A 21,918-nucleotide genomic window follows, 5' to 3' on the forward strand; every position below is an offset into this window, starting at 1 on the left:
TTCTTAAAAACTAATTTTAAAGAAAATTTAAAAATTACAATCACCACGTATCTTAGCTATACAAAATTGTATATATTTTATAAAAATTTTTTAAATGTCTACTTATTTTGAGAGAGAGAGAGAGAGAGAGAGAGAGAGAACGCGCACAAGTGAGCACAAGCAGGGGAGGAGCAGCGAGACGGGGAAACATAGAACCCAAAGCAGACTCCAGGCTCTGAGCTGTCAGCACAGAACCTGACACGGGGCTCGAACCCACGAACGGTGAGATCATGTCCTGAGCCAAAGGTGGACGCTTCACCGAATGAGCCACCCAGACGTCCTGGAAATTATATATATGTTTTAAGTCAGAGGAAGAAACTGAGATCGCCCCAGCAAAGCAGGCCCCCACCACGGGCAACACCCTTCGCAAGCGCGTAAACACGTGTTTTCTCAAAAAACACCGCGAGCTCTCAAAAAAGCTGCGTGCTCCTCCCACTGCTACCACGCTGTCGTGTCAGAATACAGACACCCTCCTGTGCCGATCGACACCCCGAATCACATCGCCTCTCGTGGCTACCGAGGCTTCAGCTGAATGGGCACCGTCGTCCAACACCCCGTCCCTGGCAGCTGGGTTTGTCTCCAACTGTTCGCTCTGGCGCCCAATGTTGAGATAAACACCTTCCTAGAGCGTCTGCCGGGTATGTATTTAATTATCCCTTTGGGCTAAAACCCTAAAGGCAGTCTTGCCGCACCGAAGAGCGTCCGCTCGAGAGGCTTGCCGAGGGCACACTCGACGTGGGTTAAGTCACAGCACTGCGAGATGAGACTTGGCTGTGTCTGTCTGTCAGGGACAGGAAAAGGAATATAACCAAGCCACTAAAACTTGGAAAAAAGAAAAAAGGGAGGCCTCACCCCCCCAGTGAGGTCTGGCCCAGCCACCGTGCCACTGGGGCGCACCTCATTCTGGTCCTTCACCTGCATGGCATTCCGTCACGTAACTGGAACCTCCAGGCACACCTCACTTAGGACAGTGGGTAACGACAACCAGCACGCCGAGGGCTACCAAGTCCCGGAGAGTGGCCTACGTCCCACGTGCCTGAACTTCACCCACTCTGCACGACAACCCTAGCAGTCGCACTATCGCCACACCCATTTCCAGACCGAGACACTGAGGCACAGAAAGGTGGAGTCACTTCTTGCCCAAGGGACACACAGCAATACCCACACCCAGGGAGTCGTGTCCCAGAGCCAGTGCTCAGACCCTCGAGAGGACAGCTGGATTTGCCCAGCATGCCGCACGCTCTTTGTAAGGGTCACTGTAGAGTCAAAATCAGAAAACAAATCAGAAAAGCTCATAAAAGCCTGTAAGACACATCCTACGAACGACGTAACACATTCAGATTTGAGGTAAGGAGAAAACGACCAAACCCGGAGCTTTCCTCACAGCTGTCAGGCAGCTGCTTTTTTTTTTCTTTCCTTTTTTATGTTTATTTATGGGGCGCCTAGGTGGCTCAGCTGGTTGAGTGTCCGGTTTGGGCTCAGGTCATGATCTCACAGCCTGGGAGTTCGGCCCCGCGTCGGGCTCTGTGCTGACAGCTCAGAGCCCACAGCCTGCTTTGGATTCTGGGTCTCCCTCTCTCTCTGCCCCTCCCCAACTCATGTTCCCTGTCTCTCTCTCCCTCTCTCTCTCTCAAAAATAAACATTAAAAAAATTGTTTTAAAATAATAAAGTTTATTTATTTCGAGACAGCAGGAGCAGGGGAGGGGCTTACTCTCTCAAAATAAACAAACATTAAAGATGAAATGTTTTAAAACAAAACAGACCCCAGCAACTTTTCTCTAATGCTGATAAATGTGGTCAGGGCCACTTCGACCATCAAGGAGACCAAACCAAGGTCGTGTAGAGCCGTGGCCAGGGTGACGAGCCAGGCAGACGGGACCGGGACTATTTTAGCTTAGCGTGTGACAAGACACTTGGCCAGTAAGTCGAAATACAGAAATACTCCTTCCCACCTTCTGCCCATGTCATGAGAAGGCCGGGAAGGCTAAGCACTCAGCAGACGAAATAAGCAGAACGCTAACCGTTCCGGAAAGAGACGGCAGTGGTAATAACGGCACCTACGTTCGTGGAGCGCTCGCGCACCAGGCCCCGTACTCAGCACATCGTCTGCGTTCACTGAGTGAACCTTCACGCCGACCCCATCAAGTGAGTACCGCTATCACCTCCACTTTCGCGGCGCGCCAACCGGGGCACAGAGAGTTGACGCGCTTTCCTGAGGTCACACCGCCAGTAAAGGCAGAGCCAGGACGGGCGTGCAAGCAGCGCGTCCCAGAGCACACGGCTGTGAGCCTCCTGCAAGACCAGCGCCCTCAGAAGGTGAGTCGATCGGGCTGAGATCCTTTAACTACAGAGCCTTTTGCACGATCGATGCACATCCCTAGATCCTTCTGAGTCCACACCCGGCTCCCTCATTGTCCTCACGCCCGCCTGGCACAAGGCCTCTGGTGAAGGAGACCGAGAGGATGAGGCAACGAAGCTTTATCAAAAACCAAACGCTGTAAATGGCATTAAATTATGGAATCGACAGAATCCACCGCATCAGGGACCCTGAAGTTCGTAACATTCACAAGGGCCGGACGATTCAGGAAATTCCATCCGGTCCCGTGGGAAAGAAGCTGGGTCCTTGAGTGACCTTGAGCACGCTCACTTTTCTGAGCCTGCACACTCTTAAATTATTAAACTGACAAAAGCGAGCACGAGAAGGGGGCTGGACCTGACGGCTTTAACGTCTCCCTCAGCTCTAAAGGTGTGTTTTTTTACAAACTGGAGCTAGTCAAGCCTTGCTCCGATTCCCGGTTGTCCTTCCCTTGCCCTGACTGAGCGCCCGGTCACCTCCTTCCAGGACAAGATGGCTCCCACTTGCAGGGCCCGCTCGTCCGCCTTCCACGTCGGCGCGCGCCTCACCCGGCTCTCTGCCCACCGCCTGGACGAAACGAGGGCTGCGCCGCTCAGAACCTAAAACCGGGGAGGCGTGACTCTCTCCCTCCTGAACGGCAGTATTACTCAGAGCTGAGACACAACTGAGACCCTGAAGCCCCTCGCCCAACCACGGTGTTAAGAGTGAAGGCGCTGTATCTTGTTGACAATGACAGCAGTCGCGCTCAGCAGTACCATATGGGATCCACAATTTAGCTCCATTAATGCTCTTAATTTGAAGACATCAAGCCCTAATTACACACTGGGTACTAAAAAGGCAAAACCCTTCCCTGGTGCCAGCTACTTAGTGGTACTCTGTTGCCTTAACAGCTGGTTGAGGCAGACTCGGGCCAAGCCAGGCCTCGAGCTCTCTCAGGTGGAAGAGGGCAGCTCCCGGAGCAAGAACACCCGGGAACAAAAGACGCCCTTGCCCGCACCGGCGCGGCGGTGCGATCTGTCCCCAGGTCCAGTGGGTCGCCCGCCCGCCCGAGGCTCGTCCCCTCCTCGCCCGGCGGAGTCCGAGGCGGAAGCCAGAGCCGACCCCGAAAGGCCACGTTCACGGTCGTCAGACTCGGGCCTGCTCCCGCTCCCGGGGACGGGCGTGAAGCTCACCTCCTGCTCCATGGTGCCGTGCAGCCGCAGGAATTTGAATCTCGTGGAGGCAGATGGTGGCTGCCGTGACGCGGGGGCCCCTGAGCAGGCTGGCAGGGTCTGGAGGAAGAGGCGGTAATAGAACTCCACCAGCTCACAGCTCAAGAAAAAGATGATCATCTTCTGGTCTTTCTCAAACTACGTCGGTACCGAGGGGGAAAGAACCACCACACGCGTTTAAGATTAGGTGACCCTGAAAGGAGTACTTCTCTAAAACACGTCGTCGTGCTGGCCCGGATCTGGAAACCCAGATGACGGACAGCTTTGAATAATTAAAAAAAAAAAAAAAAAAAAAAAAAAAAAAGTACCACTGATACCACATACGCTCCAAAGAGTAGATGAAAGGAAAGTGACACGGCTACGACTTCGGCCAGGCTTCCCAAATCTGAGCCGCGCAGATGCGCCATGGACCGAGGCCGTGCACTCCCCTTCTTCCCACCCACCCGTGGCTCGCCACACGTGCCCCCGCCTGGCTGGGGCCCCGCAGGCGGTACCTCTGAAGCTTCCTCCTCGAGCCCCTACACCCACTACTTTCCCACACCCCAGAGGAAGTTATCACGTGCGTCCAGTAAGCACAGAAATGCTGGAATCCTTAGAGACCAGGAGCACAGGCTCCCGTGTCTGCCTGTATGCAGCCGGTTTCTGCCACCTGTGATGCTCCCGGTCCTCCGTCCCAGCAGAGGATTCAGGTACACTTCATGTCGAATGTGACAGCTATCACTGACCTCTGGGTCTTTACCACAACCCCAGGATGGCTGACTGGTAAAGTCTGCATTTGCAAACACAGTTACAGTGGAAAACGTGTGTGTGTGTGTGTGTGTGTGTGTGTGTGCGCGCACGAGAGAGAGAGAGAGAGAGCGAGCGAGCGCGAACATCCCTCAATTCACTGCTATCAACGCCAGACACAGAGAGAACAGGACCTTCTTCCCTCAACTGAGCTGGTCCCAACCTTGCACTTCTGCAGGATGAAGGCCGCCAGGGAGACGAGCTTCAGTTTGCTGGGAACCAGTGTCACATGCTGATCAAGACTTCCTGGAATCGCGAAGCTGTCCAGCTCATCGTCAGGTGGTAGAGGGGGAACCTCGGGAAGTGTGCCTCGCTCCGGGTCAGACTGCCCATGGTGCTGATCCAGGACAGAAATCCGGACCGGATCGAGCAAGCTGATATCAGCCAGCCGCGTCACACCTTGGAGCAAAGGTGAGATAGGCAAACACTGTGAAACCAGTCCCGTGTGGGCGCCCCACGCCCCACGCTTATGAAGAAGCTCCTGTGGGCAATACCTGGGCAGCAAGATCTGCCCTCTGGTCAATCGGCGGGGGTTGGGGGGACTGCTTCCACACCAGCATCTCTAAACTCTGGCCTAGGCAGGCCACTGAAAGGGACAGGAGCAGCTGTCTCCTCCCCACCCTGAAAGGATTCTACGCTCAAGTAAGTTATGAAAACCCTGATAAAAGGGTGTCACGGGATTCCTTAATCACAGGGTGTTGTGGGTTTACAAGGCTTCTCAGGATCTTTACTGTGTTCGCATGCACCATGAATTTCTAAGACAAGGGAGAAATATGTGGCGTTTCCCAACCTTCTGAGCACAGAATCACGGACTTTCTCTTAAAATGAAGGTTACTTAAGATACACTTGGCGAACTGGCATGCGTGTGCTGTAACAGGGCCAGTTTAACAAGCCAGACCTGAGAAGGTGACAGCGGGGCTGTGTTGTGTGGGTGACTCTGGTGGCTGTGACTTTTCCAAGCCGTAGGGCCCCATCTGTAAAGGAGAGCTCAGAACGTCCATCTCGTGAGGACGGAAAGACAGAAAGGAACTTAAAGAGGTTCAGGGCTCTTCAGCAGAAGGGTGGGCTGAGAACACTCACAATAAAAAGCTCACGAAGCCTCTGGGTAGACGGGAGTCAGCCGTCACCTTTCCTCTCACCCCGCCACGAGCACCGGGAACACTCTCCTTACAGAGACAGCTCTGGACCTGCCCTGCCCTGCCCCCCACACCCCGGGGAGCATGGCAGAGCCTTGCACGACTGGCAGAGGGAGGCTAGGCCTGCAGGGCAGGGGTCCGGAAAGGCAGTCCTTCAGGGACACCGCCCTCCTGACCCTCTATCCCCATCGCTGAGAACCACCGCGGGCAAACAACGCCCATCACATCTAGATCGTTCCTCTTAAGAACAAAGAGCGTGTCTTTTCAACCCACCTTCTGTGAGTGTGGCCGACAGCAACACGTTTTGTCGTTGCTGGCACTCGGCATTCACGGCATTGAGTATCACTGTGATATCCTTTTCAAAACCCAAATCCAGGATTCTGTGGTTTCAAGAGAAGGGATTTTACTCCGCATGCAAAGTGAAGGCTGCAACGAGAGCACAAACGGCTCGCTGCTCCTACCGTTCATGCTTCCGGGCGAGGCTCACCTGTCTGCTTCATCCAAAATCAGCCACCGTATCCGACTAAAATGAATGTTCTTTGTGGATTTGATATGATCCACCAGTCGCCCAGGAGTCGAGATAAGGATATTTATTCCTTTGCGGAGTCTGTTTAAAATTACATATCATAAAAGTAAATCAAATGGGGCTGTATCAACAGAAAACACAGGAAGAAGGCACAGGAGGCAGATTCATTTCTAGCACCAATGTGCACAGCTTGAAGTCATGGCAAACAGGATGACAAATGGATATGAAGATACATTTGAGTTTCCATTTCCCTCAAAGTTTCTCTTGTCTAGAAGGTGATTATTAAGATCCGACATCGTATTAAAATCATAAATGCAGTAACTTTGAAAAGAATCTTTACTGTATAATCCGGTGCCCTTTAGCTGGTTCGTGGATCCTTTCTAGGACATTCCAGAAAGATGGTCACCTAGCCTGTTCGTTCTTGAAGGTTTCTGCGCCACGGAAACTCCAGTCTAAATGAGTTACCGCAGGCCAATGTGGTCCAATGGCTAGAATGGTTTCTTACACTGAACCTGTGTTTGTAGCCTCCATACAACGGGCGCCTAACTTTGTCCCACAGACTAGGGAGAATACATCTCAGTTCTTACTCCCAAACACCCTTTACTCCATATTTCCATAGCAATACAAGCTTCTAATTTTTAGCTGAGTGTATTTTCCAGCCTCTCTTGAAGTTAAGTTTGGTCGTATGCCTAATGTTCAAGTGATGGGATAAAAGGATAAAGGGAATATGCAAAACCCACAAATACCTCTGGAGGGAGGAGGGAGGATTATCTTTGTTCCCGCTGGCAGGGAACAAGATGTAATGGCTGGAGCTCTAGCAACTCGCTAAGACTATGGAGTACACTTAAAAATGGAAGCCTCACTTAATGGCACAAAGAGGCAGAAGGAACCTGGTTCCTGACTCCAGAGCCTCATGCAGGCCCTGGATGCGTTACCGTCAGGCTTCTTAGATGTGAAAGGAAAATACAACCGCCATATTGTTTGTGCCACTGCTGTTTGTTGTTGTCGTTATTTACAGCTGAACCAAATCTAACCAACACCTTTAGGTTTCAAGTTTAGTATTTACTCCTCAGTTACAAACTACAGGCAGAGCTGGGTGTTACTACTAAGCGTTAAGCTACAATACAATAAAAATGTTTCAGAAAGAATCCAGACAACCTGGGATTTATCTGTGGCAACGTTTTCTCCTGAAATTACCCATCACCAGTTCCTATACAGAATCAGGAATCACTGTTTTGGATATAAAAAGCGAAGTGTAAAGCATTACATGTGAGTTTAGTGTCTCGCCTTTGTAGAGCCAAATGACAAGCCCCCAGACTCCCGATGTGCACAAAAGAGAGTCACCGAGGGGGCTGGACACCAAACAAGGGGGACCAAGGGATGCTGGGTGGGGAGAGAGGATGGTAAGCAGGTGGGGAGTATGGTTACCGACCACGTCGGAAGGGAACCCCTGTGGGCTCATCGGTATTTCCTAAGACAGCACCGCCTACAGGTGACAGGTCCCCACTGCCTCAATCTGTTCCTCCGCTCTGGGACTAGGAAGCACAGGAGGAAACAAGACTCTCTCCAGGTTTAGAAGGACCAGGTCTCATTGAATAGGAAGGCAGAACAGACAGACTCAGACAGGAACGGACCATAAACCAGGCTCCGCATACCTGGCCTTTTCGGATTTCTTCCTCTCTCCGCCCATGAGCACCCCAGGCACGATCCAGGTGAACGGCTACAGGAAGACACCAGATGAGAATCAGAGCAGAGCCCCCTTCCCTGCAGACACAGAGACCGAATCCAAGGTCTTCTCCCCTAAAGACGCTGGGAGGGAAGACCTAGGCTTCACTGCAGACGCCGTTCCCGGGCATCGCCCGCCCCAGTGACGGGCAACAGCCACTTAAGTCACAGCTCCGGAACTGGCTCCCGGTGCTGTGAGAGGAACAGAGGCTTTCTCAGGGATTCAAACAGCTTCTCTGCCTTGCCCCGTTGAGGCCGAGTGGAGAACACATTTGACCTAAGCACAGCCCTTCCTTACTCCCCACCCCTGACAGAAAGAAGGACAGATCAATTCTCGGCTTGGCAGGCGCTGGCTCTCCTTTCTTAAACCCGACGTGCAGCTTTCTGCTAGCTTCCCACGTGCTCACTTCGGTTATACCTGTGAGTCTCCACGCGTGCCTTGTTAGGGACTATGGTGAACAGATTACAGGACTCCAAGCACCAGGAAACCCCAGTAATCTAAGCTAGAAATCGGCAGTTGGTCAACTTCGGATCAGTCAAAACCTACAAACTATACCTGGGGAGAGCAGAGACGCCCGCCCAAGCAACAAAGCGAAATTAAAATATTTCCTTGCTTTTTGAAAACAAAGGTAAGACTGGCAGACTTCTCTTTTCTCAAAAAGTCAGGAAAAAAAGGTAGAAAACTGGACTCGTGGCCAGCCTTACCTTAAGCAGTTTCTGGACAGTGTTGAAGCTTTGCAGAGCCAGCTGTGAGGAGTGAGCAGTTACAGATACTGAGCAAGGTTGTTCCCACCCGCCCCCCCCTCCGCCCCCCCCCTCCGCCCCCACCTCCCCAATCTTTTAAAAAAAATTTAGACAACATGAAGTGATCAGATCCCAACCTGGACCTTAAGTTAAGATTTCAGGAAAAAAAAAAAAAATCTGATCCACAGAATCTTCTCAGAGAATATACCTCGCTCTCAGACCACGTCTGAAAGCTGCCAGTTTGGAGACTTGGGCAGAGAGGCCGCGTCCATTCCTTGGACACACACAGAAACAGTGTTGTGTGCTCCCTCTGCTGGCTCAAATTCCCAGAGTGCCACACAGAGAACCACGAGCCTACGGTGCACGTGGATGGGGAAGCGTGCAGCATCGCCCTGGACGTGCCTCTCTTTAGGAAGAGAGGAAAACAGAACGTGCAGGAAGGAGTCCCCTGAAGGAGCAATCGACAGGCGAGCCTCTGGGCACCTTGCTTTCAAGGTGGCGTCAGGTATCCTTGGAGTACGCCTCACGGAGCACCGAGAGACGGTCACTCCCGAGTTTATTAAAGGAACAGAATCTAACAAGCCCAGTGGAGACCAGAGGAAGTGAAAATTAACGTAGGTTATAACCATTAACCACCATAAGAAAGCCTCAACACAATCCCTTTATCCAAGCGCATGTACAGAGTTCCCACATGCTTAGTATTCACGACGCGTCCCAGGGAAGTAGCAAGTTTGCCGCTGTGAAAATTTAAATAGCTCCACGCCTGCTCCTTCCCAGGACTGAGCTGAGAAAGGGCACTGCAGGCTGTGTAAGGCTGTGTTAACAGGCTGACTGGAAACCTCCATCTCCGCGATCAACTCTCCGCAAGGAAGTGATTAGCATTTGATAGAGAAAACCGGTGCCCTAATCTACACTTGCCTCCGTAGGCAAATAAACTAGATCAGACAGAAGAGATTCCCACCAAGACCGAAGAAAAATGTCTAGAAGCTTAACTTGCAAGAACAAGTAAAATTCTTGGTACCATGGCCTCTTTAAAAACAGTTCACGTTAGGGCTGACTGCTCTAATTTTTAATTAAGCTATAAAAGAAACAAAAAACTCTAACAATGTCATTATTTTAATTCCTTTTAAAAGGACAGAGGCTTATCGTGTCATTAGTTTTTAGACACCAGGGAAATGCTTTTCCATACTTAGCTTATGATTTTCACAGAGTCTTTGAATTTTTCTTCTTAACAGGAACCAGAGGGATGGTCCCAGGCCAAGGTAAGGGTGCAGCAGGGAGAAAAATGGTAAAACCCACTTTTAAATTCGAACGGGTCTCACTCTCAGAAGGAAAGCACTTGCTTAAAAGGCGTCCTGACAGTGAGGCTGCTTACCTCTCTCGTTGGCACCAGCACCAGGGCATAGGGGCCATCACTGCGCTGTGGACACAGAAGGAAAGAAACACCATGAGTCAATGAATGAAGGTCACGGGACTCCGGTGGACAGAACCCGAGGGCGGCCACTCGCAAACATCAGAAGCGTCTCATGAGAGAAGGGGACTACGATGCCCACTACTCTTCTCATGCAACCTTGTTCTAAAGGTTCTGCCTTGGGGCGCCTGGGTGGCTCAGTTGGTTGAGCGTCCGACTTCGGCTCAGGTCACGATCTCGCAGTCTGTGAGTTCGAGCCCCACGTCGGGCTCTGTGCTGACTGCTCGGAGCCTGGAGCCCGCTTCGGATTCTGTGTCTCCCTCTCTCTGCCCCTAACCCACTCGCATTCTGTCTCTGTTTCTCTCAGAAATAAATAAACATTAAAAAAAATTTTTTTTAAAGATTCTGCCCCATGCGGTCAGACAAGAGAAAGAAAATACGTATAAAACTGGAAAGTAGGAGACAATTAGATGACAAAACTGACAAAATTGATTGACTGTCATCTAATTGATGACATCTAATTTAGGACAGTTTATCCTAAAAAACAAAACAAACCAAAAATCTACTACAAGAAAAGACAACTCAGTCAAGTAGCTGAATGCAAACTTAATACACACAAATTACAGCCTTCTGACATAAAAAAGTTAGAAAATACAATGGAGGGGGGAATCACCCAAGAGCAGCAGCGGGAACAACAGGAAGGCTGACAAAAAATGTACAAAATGCTTGTGACAGAAACCGTAAAACCCTTCTGAGGAGCATAAAGTAAAATGTGAATAAATGGGAAACCATATCCTATTCTTGGATAAGATGGCTCCTTATCACAAATGAGCCAATTGTAAGTCAACCCATTAACGTAACTCGACCCTAAGAAAGCTGCCACAAGTCTGCACATATACACACGCGCATATAAAATAACACATATGCACAAGCTGACTTCAAAGTTCCTATGAAAAATCAACGTGCAAGAATAACCAAAACATGTCCGAAAAACAACAGATGTTAAAACGATTTAGAACTACCATAACATGAATAATGGACAGCAGCATACAGAGATCACAGCAGCAAACCGAGTCTAGAACAGAATCAAATACACGCAGAACTGTATGAAATAAGGTGCATTTTGCGTCAGTAGAGAAAAGATAAATTGTTCAGAGACTTCACAAGCAAACAAAGTTAGAGAAGTTGGAATTAAGTTGGCCATTTTACAGACGACATAAATCTCAGAAACTATACAACATCAATACATTTTATAACATAAAAACTTTTAACTTTAGAATGGGCAAACAGTGACTAAATAAAATCAAGTAATAAACGACAAAACGAGGGGAGAGAAAGGGCCAGTTTCCTTCACATAAGGCCTATAATTCAATGAAAAAATGAAAACAAAAAGACCACAACGACTTACATAGAAAAATGGAGACAGGACACAAGTAGCTAATTTACGGACGTGAGAATTCAAGACATGGCTTTTACACATGCAAAGAGATGCTCAACTCCACTGTCAAATGAGCAAAACAAAGCAGCCGATGGTGTCACTAGGGCACGGGTGAGCAGGGACTCCTGTTCCGTCGTGGGGAGAGCGCAAAGTGGCTTAACCCATTTGGAGTTCAGTGTGGGGGGCGGGGCGCCTGGGTGGCTCGGTTGGTTAAGCATCTGGCTTCAGCTCAGGTCATGATCTCACGGTTCATGAGTTTGAGCCCCACACAGGGTGAGGTTCATGAGCTTGAGCCCCACTTCTCTCTTTGCCCCTCACTCACTTGCACCCTCTCTCTCTCTCAAAAAAAAAAAAAAAAAAAATTAAAAAAAAATAATAAAGTTCAATTGTGGCGTTATCCACCGAATAAAAATGCCGCTCCCACCGTCAGGGGTTTCTTTAAAAGATACACCCGTAAGTGTACGTAAAAAAGTAAACTATTTTACAGACTGTATTTGTAACAGTCTCGTTTGTAGTGAAATACTGGATGGAAGGGAAGTCCTACCAGTGAGGGGCTGACGCCCTAACTCGGGGTACCCCCACGCAGTGGGACACCAGACGGCCGTGAAAAAACAAGGCACGTGGGCACGGTACTGCTAAGAAGCCATCCCAAAGCGTGTTAAGTGAGCACCAACCAGCAAGGCACAAACATCATGTACCGCAAGCAACCTCCTGTGTTATCCCCCAAACACAACAGAAAGAAACACAGAAGCTCTGGCTGAGGGGGAAGGGGCCTGTGCGCCCCCGCACTCGCTCTCTCTGCAGAGACCAGCCCCGGGAGGGCCACCAGACGAGCACAAGGGCATCGCGTCCCCAGAGAGCCCTGCCATGCGGGCGACAGGGACTGCGAGGACTGACTTCTCACCGTGTATTTTCTGGTACTCTTTTGATCTTGTAACGCGTACACTGTATCTAAAAATATACGTGTAAAAAAAACCAAAAAGTAGCCTGAGAAAGGCCCCAAAGTCAGCGGTGACTTGCACCTCCAAAGTGCTCACAGACACTCAGGACTTAATCAAAACCGTGTCAGGGCAGAAGCTAAGTGTGGATTTAGAACAGGTTCAATTACAAGTATGGATTTCATGTTTTGCATTGGAAACATTTACCCACAAGGAGGAAAGGATTTGGAATTCAAACTCGAGCCGCCTGTCCTCGACGTCAAGTCTGCGAGGCTGTGCTGAGGCCCAGGCAAGAACGGTAAACATGTTAGTACAACGGTATCAGCGTGCCACAGTGTGACGTTACGAGATTCTGACATTTCAAAAGGTGTTACTACACGCAGAAGAAGAAAGAAAAATCAATTCCTCGCAGGGCAGAAGTGAGCAAAGAAGGATGGTTGTGTTGTTTAAAAAAAAAAAAAAAATCAGAGCCCAAATAACCGAAAGAGCGAAAACACAGAAAGGCAATCCGTTCTCATTCCATCGCCAAAGTAATTTAAGACTCTGCTGGGGGCCTTGAGCTTCCTGCTCCCTCCAGATCGGTTTTTTACAGGTCAAATCATTTCACAATGAACTCCAAGGGTCCCTATTGAATATTATTTGAAACGAGTGAATTAAATTCGGGCTTAGAGAACTCTTCGTACAGAAAACTTCAGTCTTGAATAGAATGAGTCGTTACTGACATTAAAATACACGCGGTAAAGAAAAACCACCACGTGGCTTGTGAAGGTCTCTGTAGAGCAGCAGAGAACATCACTGCCTTGCAAACCAGCCCCGCGCCCACGTGGTGATGCTTCCCAAGCTTCCGCGTGCGTCCGCTCAGAAGCTCGCGGCAACCCCGGCGGACCGCGCTGCCGTCGGCTCCACCCCACCGGTGACGTCACCGAGGCACAGAGGGATGGAACGATTTGCCCGAGGACACGCTCAGACCCAGGACGCCGCCTGCCTCAGGTCCGTGATCCCACCTCTCTCGTCCTCGGTCCACGGGCCTATGAGACGAGACGGTGGGGCTGGAACCACAGGACCCGTTCCCGCTCAAATAGTCCCAAGCTCTTCAACGATACGTGTGTAAATAACAACCCGCTGCTCTCAGGGAACTGTCCTAACACGTATAAACGGATGAGACTTTACCACATCGTTGCAATACTTGGCCTTTCCTCTCCAGCTGGGTAGCGGTACAACGCCAAGTCCTTTGTATGAATGATCTTACTGTGAGGTGCCCAATGGGAAGAAAACATTGGTCACCTGTAGGAAATACATTCCTCACTCGTCCACGTCAGAGGAAATCGGTATCAGCAGTTCAAGTATCTTTCTTGTCTCTTCACACGCGCGCGCACACACAGTACTATTTATGCAGCCAGATCACCCAGTACATACTGTTTTATCCTCTGCCCTTTTTTTTTAAAAATTTTTTTAACGTTTATTTATTTTTGAGACGGAGAGAGACAGAGCATGAATAGGGGAGGGGCAGAGAGAGAGGGAGACACAGAATCTGAAACAGGTTCCAGGCTCTGAGCTGTCAGCACAGAGCCCGACGCGGGGCTCGAACTCACGGACCGCGAGATCGTGACCTGAGCCGAAGTCGGATGCTCAACCGACTGAGCCACCCAGGTGCCCCTCCTCTGCCCTTTTTTGATTAACGTGTAAAAACACCTGTCAAGTTCACAAAGAGTAACTGAAAAAAATACCAGTTTTAATGGCTATGTAAGGTTCCATCACTTGGATGTTGTGTAGGATTTCAGGGTTTTTTTTTTAATTTCTTTTTAATCTTTACTTTTTTTTTCAAGAGAGAGTGAGCGAGCGAGCAAGCATGAGTGGGAAAGGAACAGAGAGAGGCAGACACAGAATCCGGAGCAGGCTCCAGGCTCTGAGCTGTCAGCACAGAGCCCGACCTGGGGCTCGAACTCAGACTGCGAGATCATGACCTGAGCTGAAATCGGATGCTCAACCGACTGAGCCACCCCGGCGCCCCGGACTTTGGTTTTATTGATTTAAAATTATGTAAATAAATTTTAAGTAAAATTTAAATATTCACTTTGAAATGAATTTAAGCTTACAAAAAAATTACACAGATTATACAAAGAACTCTCTTATATCCTGCTCCCAGCTTCCTTAGGCAATATCGATTCCCAAAATCCCAGTACGAGGATCAAACCCAGGAAATCAACGCTGATAAGCTATTATGAGTGAATTTATCTACAAACTGTACTCCGATCTCACTGACTGACTTATTAACGTCCTTTCCCCAGACTAGGATCCGATTCAGAACCACATGGTTGCATTTAGCCACTACGTCTCCTTCACCGCTTTTAACCAGGGGCAGTTCTTCAGCATTTCTTTGTGTTTGTTTTGTTTTGTTTTTCTGTGACCGTAATACTTTTGAAGAGTAATGGCCAGTCACTTTGCAGAATGTCTCTTGATTCGGGTTCGTCTGATGCTTGCTCATGATTAAATTTGGGCCAGAAAGCCACAGAAGGGACGTCGTGCCCTCTGGGCACCTATCTGGAGGGAGGTGCGTGAGGTCAGCACATCTGCGCACTGGTCATGCCCACGCTGACCACCGGGGTGAAGGCGGTGACAGCCAGGCTTCCCCATCTTCCCCATCATAGAATTGCTGTCTTCCCCTTTGGGATTAAGAGGGGTCTTGTAGGGAGATGCTGGGAGACCCAGTAAATATCCCAGTTTTCATGCCGCTTTCATCCACTCCTTTCAGTGCGTGCCGATCCCTGTGGGGGCGGTACAACTAAGGCATCTGCCAGATGGCGACATTCTACTTCCGTCACTTCTGTGGATGTCCGGAGGAAGTCTACTGGAAGGAAGGCCTTTCCTTCTCCCGTTTCTCTATTTATTCAGTAACTTATTTGTATCCGTTTGTCCCGGTGGGCATAGGTTTTAGCCCCTGGGCTGCAACCCGATGCTATCGCTACTTGTGTAGTCCCTCAGTATCAGGCAGGCTTGGTCCACGCCTAACTCTGTGTGTTCACACGGAGAAGAAAAGTAACCAATCAGCTCTCCTCAGCTGCTTGGGCACCCACCTCACCTCCTATTTCAGAGCTCGCCCTGTCCTTCCTACTGAGGATAACCAGGGACATATCTGTGGGACTCTGGGCGGGGTTTTGAGATGATGCCTGTGCCTCCGGAGCCTGGCAGTTAACTGGCCTCCTGGGGAACCCAATTCTGGCCCCTGTGGCCCAAACGCTAAATAAATGCGCCTCCCAGCTAAAGACAAGACTCCACCATTGTTCCCGAGCCTCCATTTCTTTCTGTAAAATTAGATGAACAGAAATACCTGTAACTCGTTGGGCCTGGGGAGGTGGGGGGAGGGGCGGCGGCGGCTAGGACTTGAGAAGATGACACTTTGGCAAAGCATCCGGCACAGTGTATGACACACAAGGAGCATTGATTTTACAAACGCTCCCTGTTGGATGTGCTGTGATGATTACAAAATACAGTTATTCTATTCTACTCTGGGCACAGTCTTCAGATGCAACATGTTTATAGGACATAAACATCAATGAATGAATTAAAAAAGAGGCAAGAAAACAACGCTAAATGAAAACAGAGTCTTTTGGTCCCAGTGGTACTGCTTTGGTTCAGTTCCATGGTTGCTTACGTACCATGAGCAGTAAAAGAAACACACTATACTCACCTGTATTTTTGATTTCATTGCTTGAAGAGACTGGACCACAGGGATACAGTAGGCAAGCGTTTTACCTTTCAAAAAAGTACAGAAGCAATTAAAATCACAGGCCCCAGAAGATGGAGGGAGGGCGAAGGCAGTAAAGAAAACGGTCTCTGCTATCTTTGGGCAGCACTAAAAGCCAGGGACAGGCAAAGTGTTAAGTCCTACATCCAAGAGCGGTAAAGGCAGCATCTGCCCCCCTGCCATGACTCCCAATGTTGCTCTGTGAACGCACTACTTCCAAAAACACCCCGCAGCTTCAGCTTCAGCTCCTTTCTCCAGCCAAGAAGGGAGACAATGACACATTTCCCAAGTTACACAAAAGCTCAACTGGATGACTATCCTTCAAAGCCAGAAAACTCCTCTAAAGTCATCCTTAATCACTCCAATGAGCCTCCTGGTCAAGTGAATGATGTGGGCAGCACCGAGGTGTTTAGAAGCCAGTCTGAACCCCAGAGCTAGCCTCTAAAGACCAGGAAGAAACCAAGGAATGGCAAAAGCCATCAGGTGGGTGGCTGAGCTGGGGGGAAGTGGAGAACAGCTGATTAGCCCCATGCAGGGCACAAGAGGCTCACAAGAACACGTCTACAGACGATGAGGAACAAGCAAAATCTGTGCTCCATGTTGCAGCAAAACAACTAGCATCCAATCAGTGCGTGCTCATGTTGAACCATGCTTTATTCTAAGAAACTATTTATCCCCCACTGGAGGGAGGACGGGCAGCTCGAGCCACAGACGGTGGACTGGGCAGAGCCCTGACAGAGGCTCTGCAGAGCGAGAGCAGAACCTGGCCAGGTCCGGATCACTCCTGATCACAGCACCATCAGCCACCCCCTTCCTTTCGCCGCAAGAACAAATTCAGGGCCCTAATCGAGAGCAAGCATGGCCTCCCCTCCTCCCCCCAAAAAGCAAAGCAGCCGCCACCACAGATAGCCATCTCGCGATGTGACCTACAAGGTGACTGTGGCCTTGGTAGCGGGGGAAGAAGGACAGAAGTTAAATGATGACTGACCTGAGCCCGTCTGAGACCTCACCAGAGCATCTCTGCCCTCCAGCAACACGGGAATACTTTGCTTCTGAACGCTTGGGCCACCCAAAAGAGAGAACACATGCTCGTATGTGATGTTTTACCCTGTCGTGTTTACAGGCAGAGAAGCAGGACACACAGATCGCAACCGCCCCCACGTGTCACTTGTCTGCCAACTGCCACCCTGGAGTATCGAGACATTCGAGCGAAGTTGCTGAGGAGCTTCTGACGGCTGGAGGAGTAAAACCTCAATTAAATTTCTGGAACTCAGTTGAAAATGCTGAGGCAAGCCAGAGCCTGGCCATTCTGGCAGACTGATTTAAAAAAAAACAAAAAACAAAAAACAAAGGGACAGGCGTGGTGACAAGCTGGAGCTACCACGAGAGCATAGCACACATGCACCTCCCTCCCGTGGCAGACGTTGTGGAAAGAGTCCCACGCCAAAGGGTACAAGAAATCTTGTGAGCCATCCTGATAGCCTGGAGCTCTTCGCACTCTCCAGAACACCAAGGTGCACTAGGATGTGTCCACATGTGTACTTAAAAACAAACAACAAAAAGGGCACAGAATTCATTTAAATTTGGTCGATGAAACTGAATAAAAAAATTGGGGAGGGGGCTCCTTATTTCACTCCTCAATACTCATCAATTTGCACCTATAAGTAAAATGTGATGACTAATAAAATGTAAACACACATAGGTGCTCACAAAAAGGAAGTTCACCTCTGCTCTACGCCTTTTACTATTCCATTTTCCAGAACCGTCATTATTAAACATTCAAAAAATTTTTTCAATATCCCGCTCTATCCAATCAAATACCTACTCCTGTCTTTTTGGTTACCTCTAATTCTTACTAGTAAACAATGACATGAGAAATTTTGCATCGTGGACATGTTATTCTCAGGGAAGCATGGACGGCAGCAGGATCACATGGAGACCATCATCTGGACCAGTTTAGAGCTGAGATCAGGAGTAGATGGGGACTCAGCCTCTCCATTTAACAAGTGAGGGAACTGAGTGGCTAAGAGATGCGTCAGGCCCTCGATGGGCAGCAATCTGGCAGTGTTCTCTAACACCAAGACAAAAATGTGCTCTGTATGCCACAGATAATTCAGATCTCATCTGGTTATAGCCATCCAAGTTTTAAGAAAATCAAGACTGGCCTCGAACCCTTCCTTACCTGGTCATGCTAGTCATGTTTAAGACCGTATTTATTGTGGAAATCTAAAAGAGAACACAAAAAATAAATATTTTTAACTTCTGACTTTTTGGTAAAAACCCATTTAATGAAAAAAGAAGATACTGGGAAAAAACTGATGACTATGTTCAAGTCAAGTTCTTCCAACCCGGTGAGTCTCGCCTGGGGGTGGTTCCGCTCCACCCCTGCGCCCACACAGGTGGCAACATCTAGAGAGATTTTCGGTGGCTACAAGTGGGGCCGGGGACACGACTGGAATCAAGTGAGTAGAGGCACGGGTGTTGCTGGACATCCTATCACGCACAGGACAGTGCTCATGACAAAGAGTTATCCATCCCCAAATGCCCACAGCACGACCCTGCTCGATGTCCCTGCTCAAACCCGTAGGTGCGAAAACAGCTTACGTAAGGCACCCTGAAGGACTAAGTGAGCTGTGACCACAGGAGCAAAGGAAAACCAGATTCCCTAAAAGTTAACGCATTTTTCTCTCCTTACTCATAAATAAGAGCAGAAACTTCACTCATGGTTAAATTAAAAAAAAAAAAAAAAAGGGCCCATCTATTTGTAGAAAACGTGTGTTAAAACAGCCCCGTCTTCTTCAATTCTTTGTAACAGGCTACCCTTGAGACACAGATGCCAGCTCAGTCCCCTCTCCCATCCAGATCAGCCTCCGCGTCCCATCTACCCATGACTGGGAGCCTGTCCTAGGCACATTAGGTGAACTGTCTGGCCTAATTTGAATTAGGTGAGGAGAGTGTTTGGTTCCTTAAAAAGTGGGTGGGGATGGAGGTTGGGACAGTGAAGAGTAACGTAAGCTCACTGGGATTATCCCAGAAGAGCGTCTCATCAGTCTGACTTCACTCAGGTAGCTGGGAGCAGAGATAACCACTCTTTTGCTCTCTAGACATTCCGAATGAATAACCACATCGAAAAAACCGACCACACGAGACACTGAGAGCTACTTACTAAATGTGGGTGGAGGTCCAGTTGGTGAAAAGCGTCTGAGGTGAACACCTGTTCTTGCACCTGCTTTACTACAGGTCTGCAAATGACGAACAAAACCCGGGCATCAGTTCCAATCAACAGAGCAAAAGGCGGAATACACTTCACTCCTCTTATTCCCGAAGTGCATCTGTGCCTGAACATACCTGTGGAGCTCTGGAATTTCGGGGTTGTTTTTAAATAACGAAGAAGTCCTAATGCATGGTTTCTGCTCTCGGTTTTTACCGCTCACACCAACCAAAGATTCATTCGGAGAAAATGTTTTCTGTGCCTTCCCCTTAAAAGTCCTTTGTGCTTCTTCAGCAGCAGCTTTCTTGGCTGGGAGAAACGCCGCCGCGTTCCTCCGCTTCGCTGGGGGAGCCTCACTGGATGCTCGGTACTTTCTTTTGGTAGCCTCTGCTTGCTGCGTTGTTCCCAAAAGGAAAGAGCGACAAGAGATGCATTAGTCCATGAAGACAGACCTCACAGTGAAGCCTGACTGCCCACAGAATTGCCTCTCTCCCTGCAGAGATCATTACGCCCCATATGTCGAGCAACAGTTTAGGGTCTGCAATCAGATTCTTTGACTCAGCTTTTTTCCCCCCCAAAAAGAAAAAAAAAGACACCAAACCCCCAAACATCTCAGCTCATTCATCCCCTAGACCTCACCATCCATCTTAACTATCAACTCAACCAAGATGAGGGTAAGGATAGAGAAAGGAGAAACCTTTTGGGGGCTGAACATTACCAAATGGGAGTCTCCGTTAAGGGAAGAGAGAACCCACCTTGTGAAGTGTGCCCGCTAGATCAATCCGTTTCCCTGGATGTCCATCTACACAACAAGAACAGGGGAGGGGAGCGCATCCTCTCTCTCCACCAACAAAGCCTGTTGGTGACTATACGTGGGAGGCTGCATCCCAGCTCATGCCCAGGAAGCGGAAACCTTCATTACCGCTCTACCCCAGAGTGCTTGGATCGCTGTCACTCTCTCCCCTCACGCTGCTCCCCCAGATTCAGATGGCTTGGAGACGTTTCCTACTCGCCGTTTCCATTCCAAATGAGAATTCTACTCCATCCATCACTTCTACCACAATTATTTCCAATTCTCTTTGCCTTTCAATTCCCCATCTGATAGTCGGCTGCAGGCTACAACGCTCGATATTTTTTTTTTGCCTGTTGCTTCTCATTTCCATAACATGAATCTGGCTACCCGCACCATGTCCAAACTTCTCCTAAGAGAAGCAGCATCCAATTTTCTTTGGAAAAAAATTTGTTTTCTTTCTGCCTTCTCTTCCAATTTACACACGAATACAAAAACATCCCGTGAGTAGCTAGTGCTTATTATCCTGGTGTTTTCATTTCTCTTGGAATGTTATTCTCCCCTTAGCTCGAAATGATGAATTCCATTTACACATCAGCTTGCTTTAGCCATGACTGTCAGCTGCAGGCTAACCTACCAATAACATAGCTGTTTGTTCCTGGCACCACAGGACTCCTGGACCCAAATAATTCAATAAATACAACTTTGAGTATTTAATGTTAATAAAGTTAAGTATTACTAATTAGGTTAAAAATAACTTTCATCTTACAAAATTATTTTTACAAAGTCCCAAGTTCATGAATGTTCAGAGTAAAGAAACAGATGAAGTCGAGTTCCGGGTCTGCTGAATCATTTGCAAGGCAGACTGAAATGTGCAGACTTTCCTTGATTTATGGAACTAGGGACTCTCAGAGCATAAAAAGGCCTGAAGGCCACTCCCACCATGAAGAGACTTTCTACCACCGTCCCCCAGATGGCCTTGCAGTAGGCTTTGTCTACACACCTCCTCTTACTGCTCTCCATCCACCAAGGCAGACCGAATTCTAGGGGTTAGGAAGCGGCTTCTGACGTTCAGACAAGAGCCGCCCCCTTGATCATCTCTCTACTCGTCTGAGGTTTGCTTTCTGCAGCAACACAAAACAAGCTTATTTCCTCTGGGACATAACATTCCTTCACACATCGTGTAAATCTTTTACTTTCTTCTTTGGAATAAATATCCCAAACAGGACATGAACTTTCGATCCTTTATCATCCCAGTCACCTATTATGCTCAGGTCAATTTTTCTTTAAAAGCAAGTATTCAGAGGGGCACCTGGGTGGCTCGGTCGGTTAAGCGTCTGACTTCGGCTCAGGTCATGATCTCAGGGTCCGTGAGTTCAAGCCCCGCGTCGGGCTCTGTGCTGAGAGCTCAGAGCCTGGAGCCTGTTTCAGATTCTGTGTCTCCCTCTCTCTCTCTGACCCTCCCCCGTTCATGCTCTGTCTCTCTCTGTCTCAAAAATAAATAAACGTTAAAGAAAAAAATTTAAAAAATAAAAGCAAGTATTCAGAATCAAGCACGGTATTTCACAGGGTTTCCACTGCTCTTAGGCTAAAATTTAAAACCCTGTAATATGATCTACAAAGCCCTCTAGAAGCTGGCCTCTGCCCATCTCACCAGTCTCAGCTGTCCTGATCTTCCTTAATTCCTAGAAGGCACCATGTTCCTTCCTCCCTCAGGGCCTTTGCACATGCTATTCCCATACCCATGTCTCCAACCCTCACTTTGGCTGGTTAACACATACTCATCCTTCAGATTGAGGCTTACTGGGTCCTCAGAAGAACCTTTCCTGACCTCTTCTCTCCATGTAGTCAAGCCAGGGTT

The 21,918-nt window shown here is 48.8% G+C and overlaps 1 protein-coding gene across 5 annotated transcripts in view; it reads right to left on the reverse strand.

Annotated features, from left to right (window-relative positions):
• Positions 1–21,918, reverse strand: part of DDX31 (DEAD-box helicase 31) — a 70,599-nt gene that overhangs the window by 45,497 nt on the left and 3,184 nt on the right. For all 5 annotated transcript variants that reach the window (XR_008424383.1, XR_008424384.1, XM_053908484.1 and 2 more), the window contains exons 2-13: positions 19,405–19,661; positions 19,223–19,298; positions 18,239–18,282; positions 17,045–17,115; positions 16,000–16,064; positions 9,900–9,944; positions 8,486–8,527; positions 7,711–7,775; positions 6,017–6,136; positions 5,803–5,909; positions 4,557–4,792; positions 3,569–3,745 (exon numbers count right to left, since the gene is read on the reverse strand). Coding sequence is in view for 3 of the 5 variants with exons in the window: in XM_053908484.1 (XP_053764459.1) it covers positions 3,569–3,745; positions 4,557–4,792; positions 5,803–5,909; positions 6,017–6,136; positions 7,711–7,775; positions 8,486–8,527; positions 9,900–9,944; positions 16,000–16,064; positions 17,045–17,115; positions 18,239–18,282; positions 19,223–19,298; positions 19,405–19,661 (1,305 nt within the window). In the remaining 2 variants the exon portion in view is untranslated. The remainder of the gene's footprint in view (positions 1–3,568; positions 3,746–4,556; positions 4,793–5,802; positions 5,910–6,016; positions 6,137–7,710; positions 7,776–8,485; positions 8,528–9,899; positions 9,945–15,999; positions 16,065–17,044; positions 17,116–18,238; positions 18,283–19,222; positions 19,299–19,404; positions 19,662–21,918) is intronic.

Source organism: Panthera pardus, unplaced genomic scaffold, assembly GCF_024362965.1.
Source record: "Panthera pardus isolate Hobbes unplaced genomic scaffold, ASM2436296v1 HiC_scaffold_20, whole genome shotgun sequence".
Classification (NCBI taxonomy): Eukaryota; Metazoa; Chordata; class Mammalia; order Carnivora; family Felidae; genus Panthera; species Panthera pardus.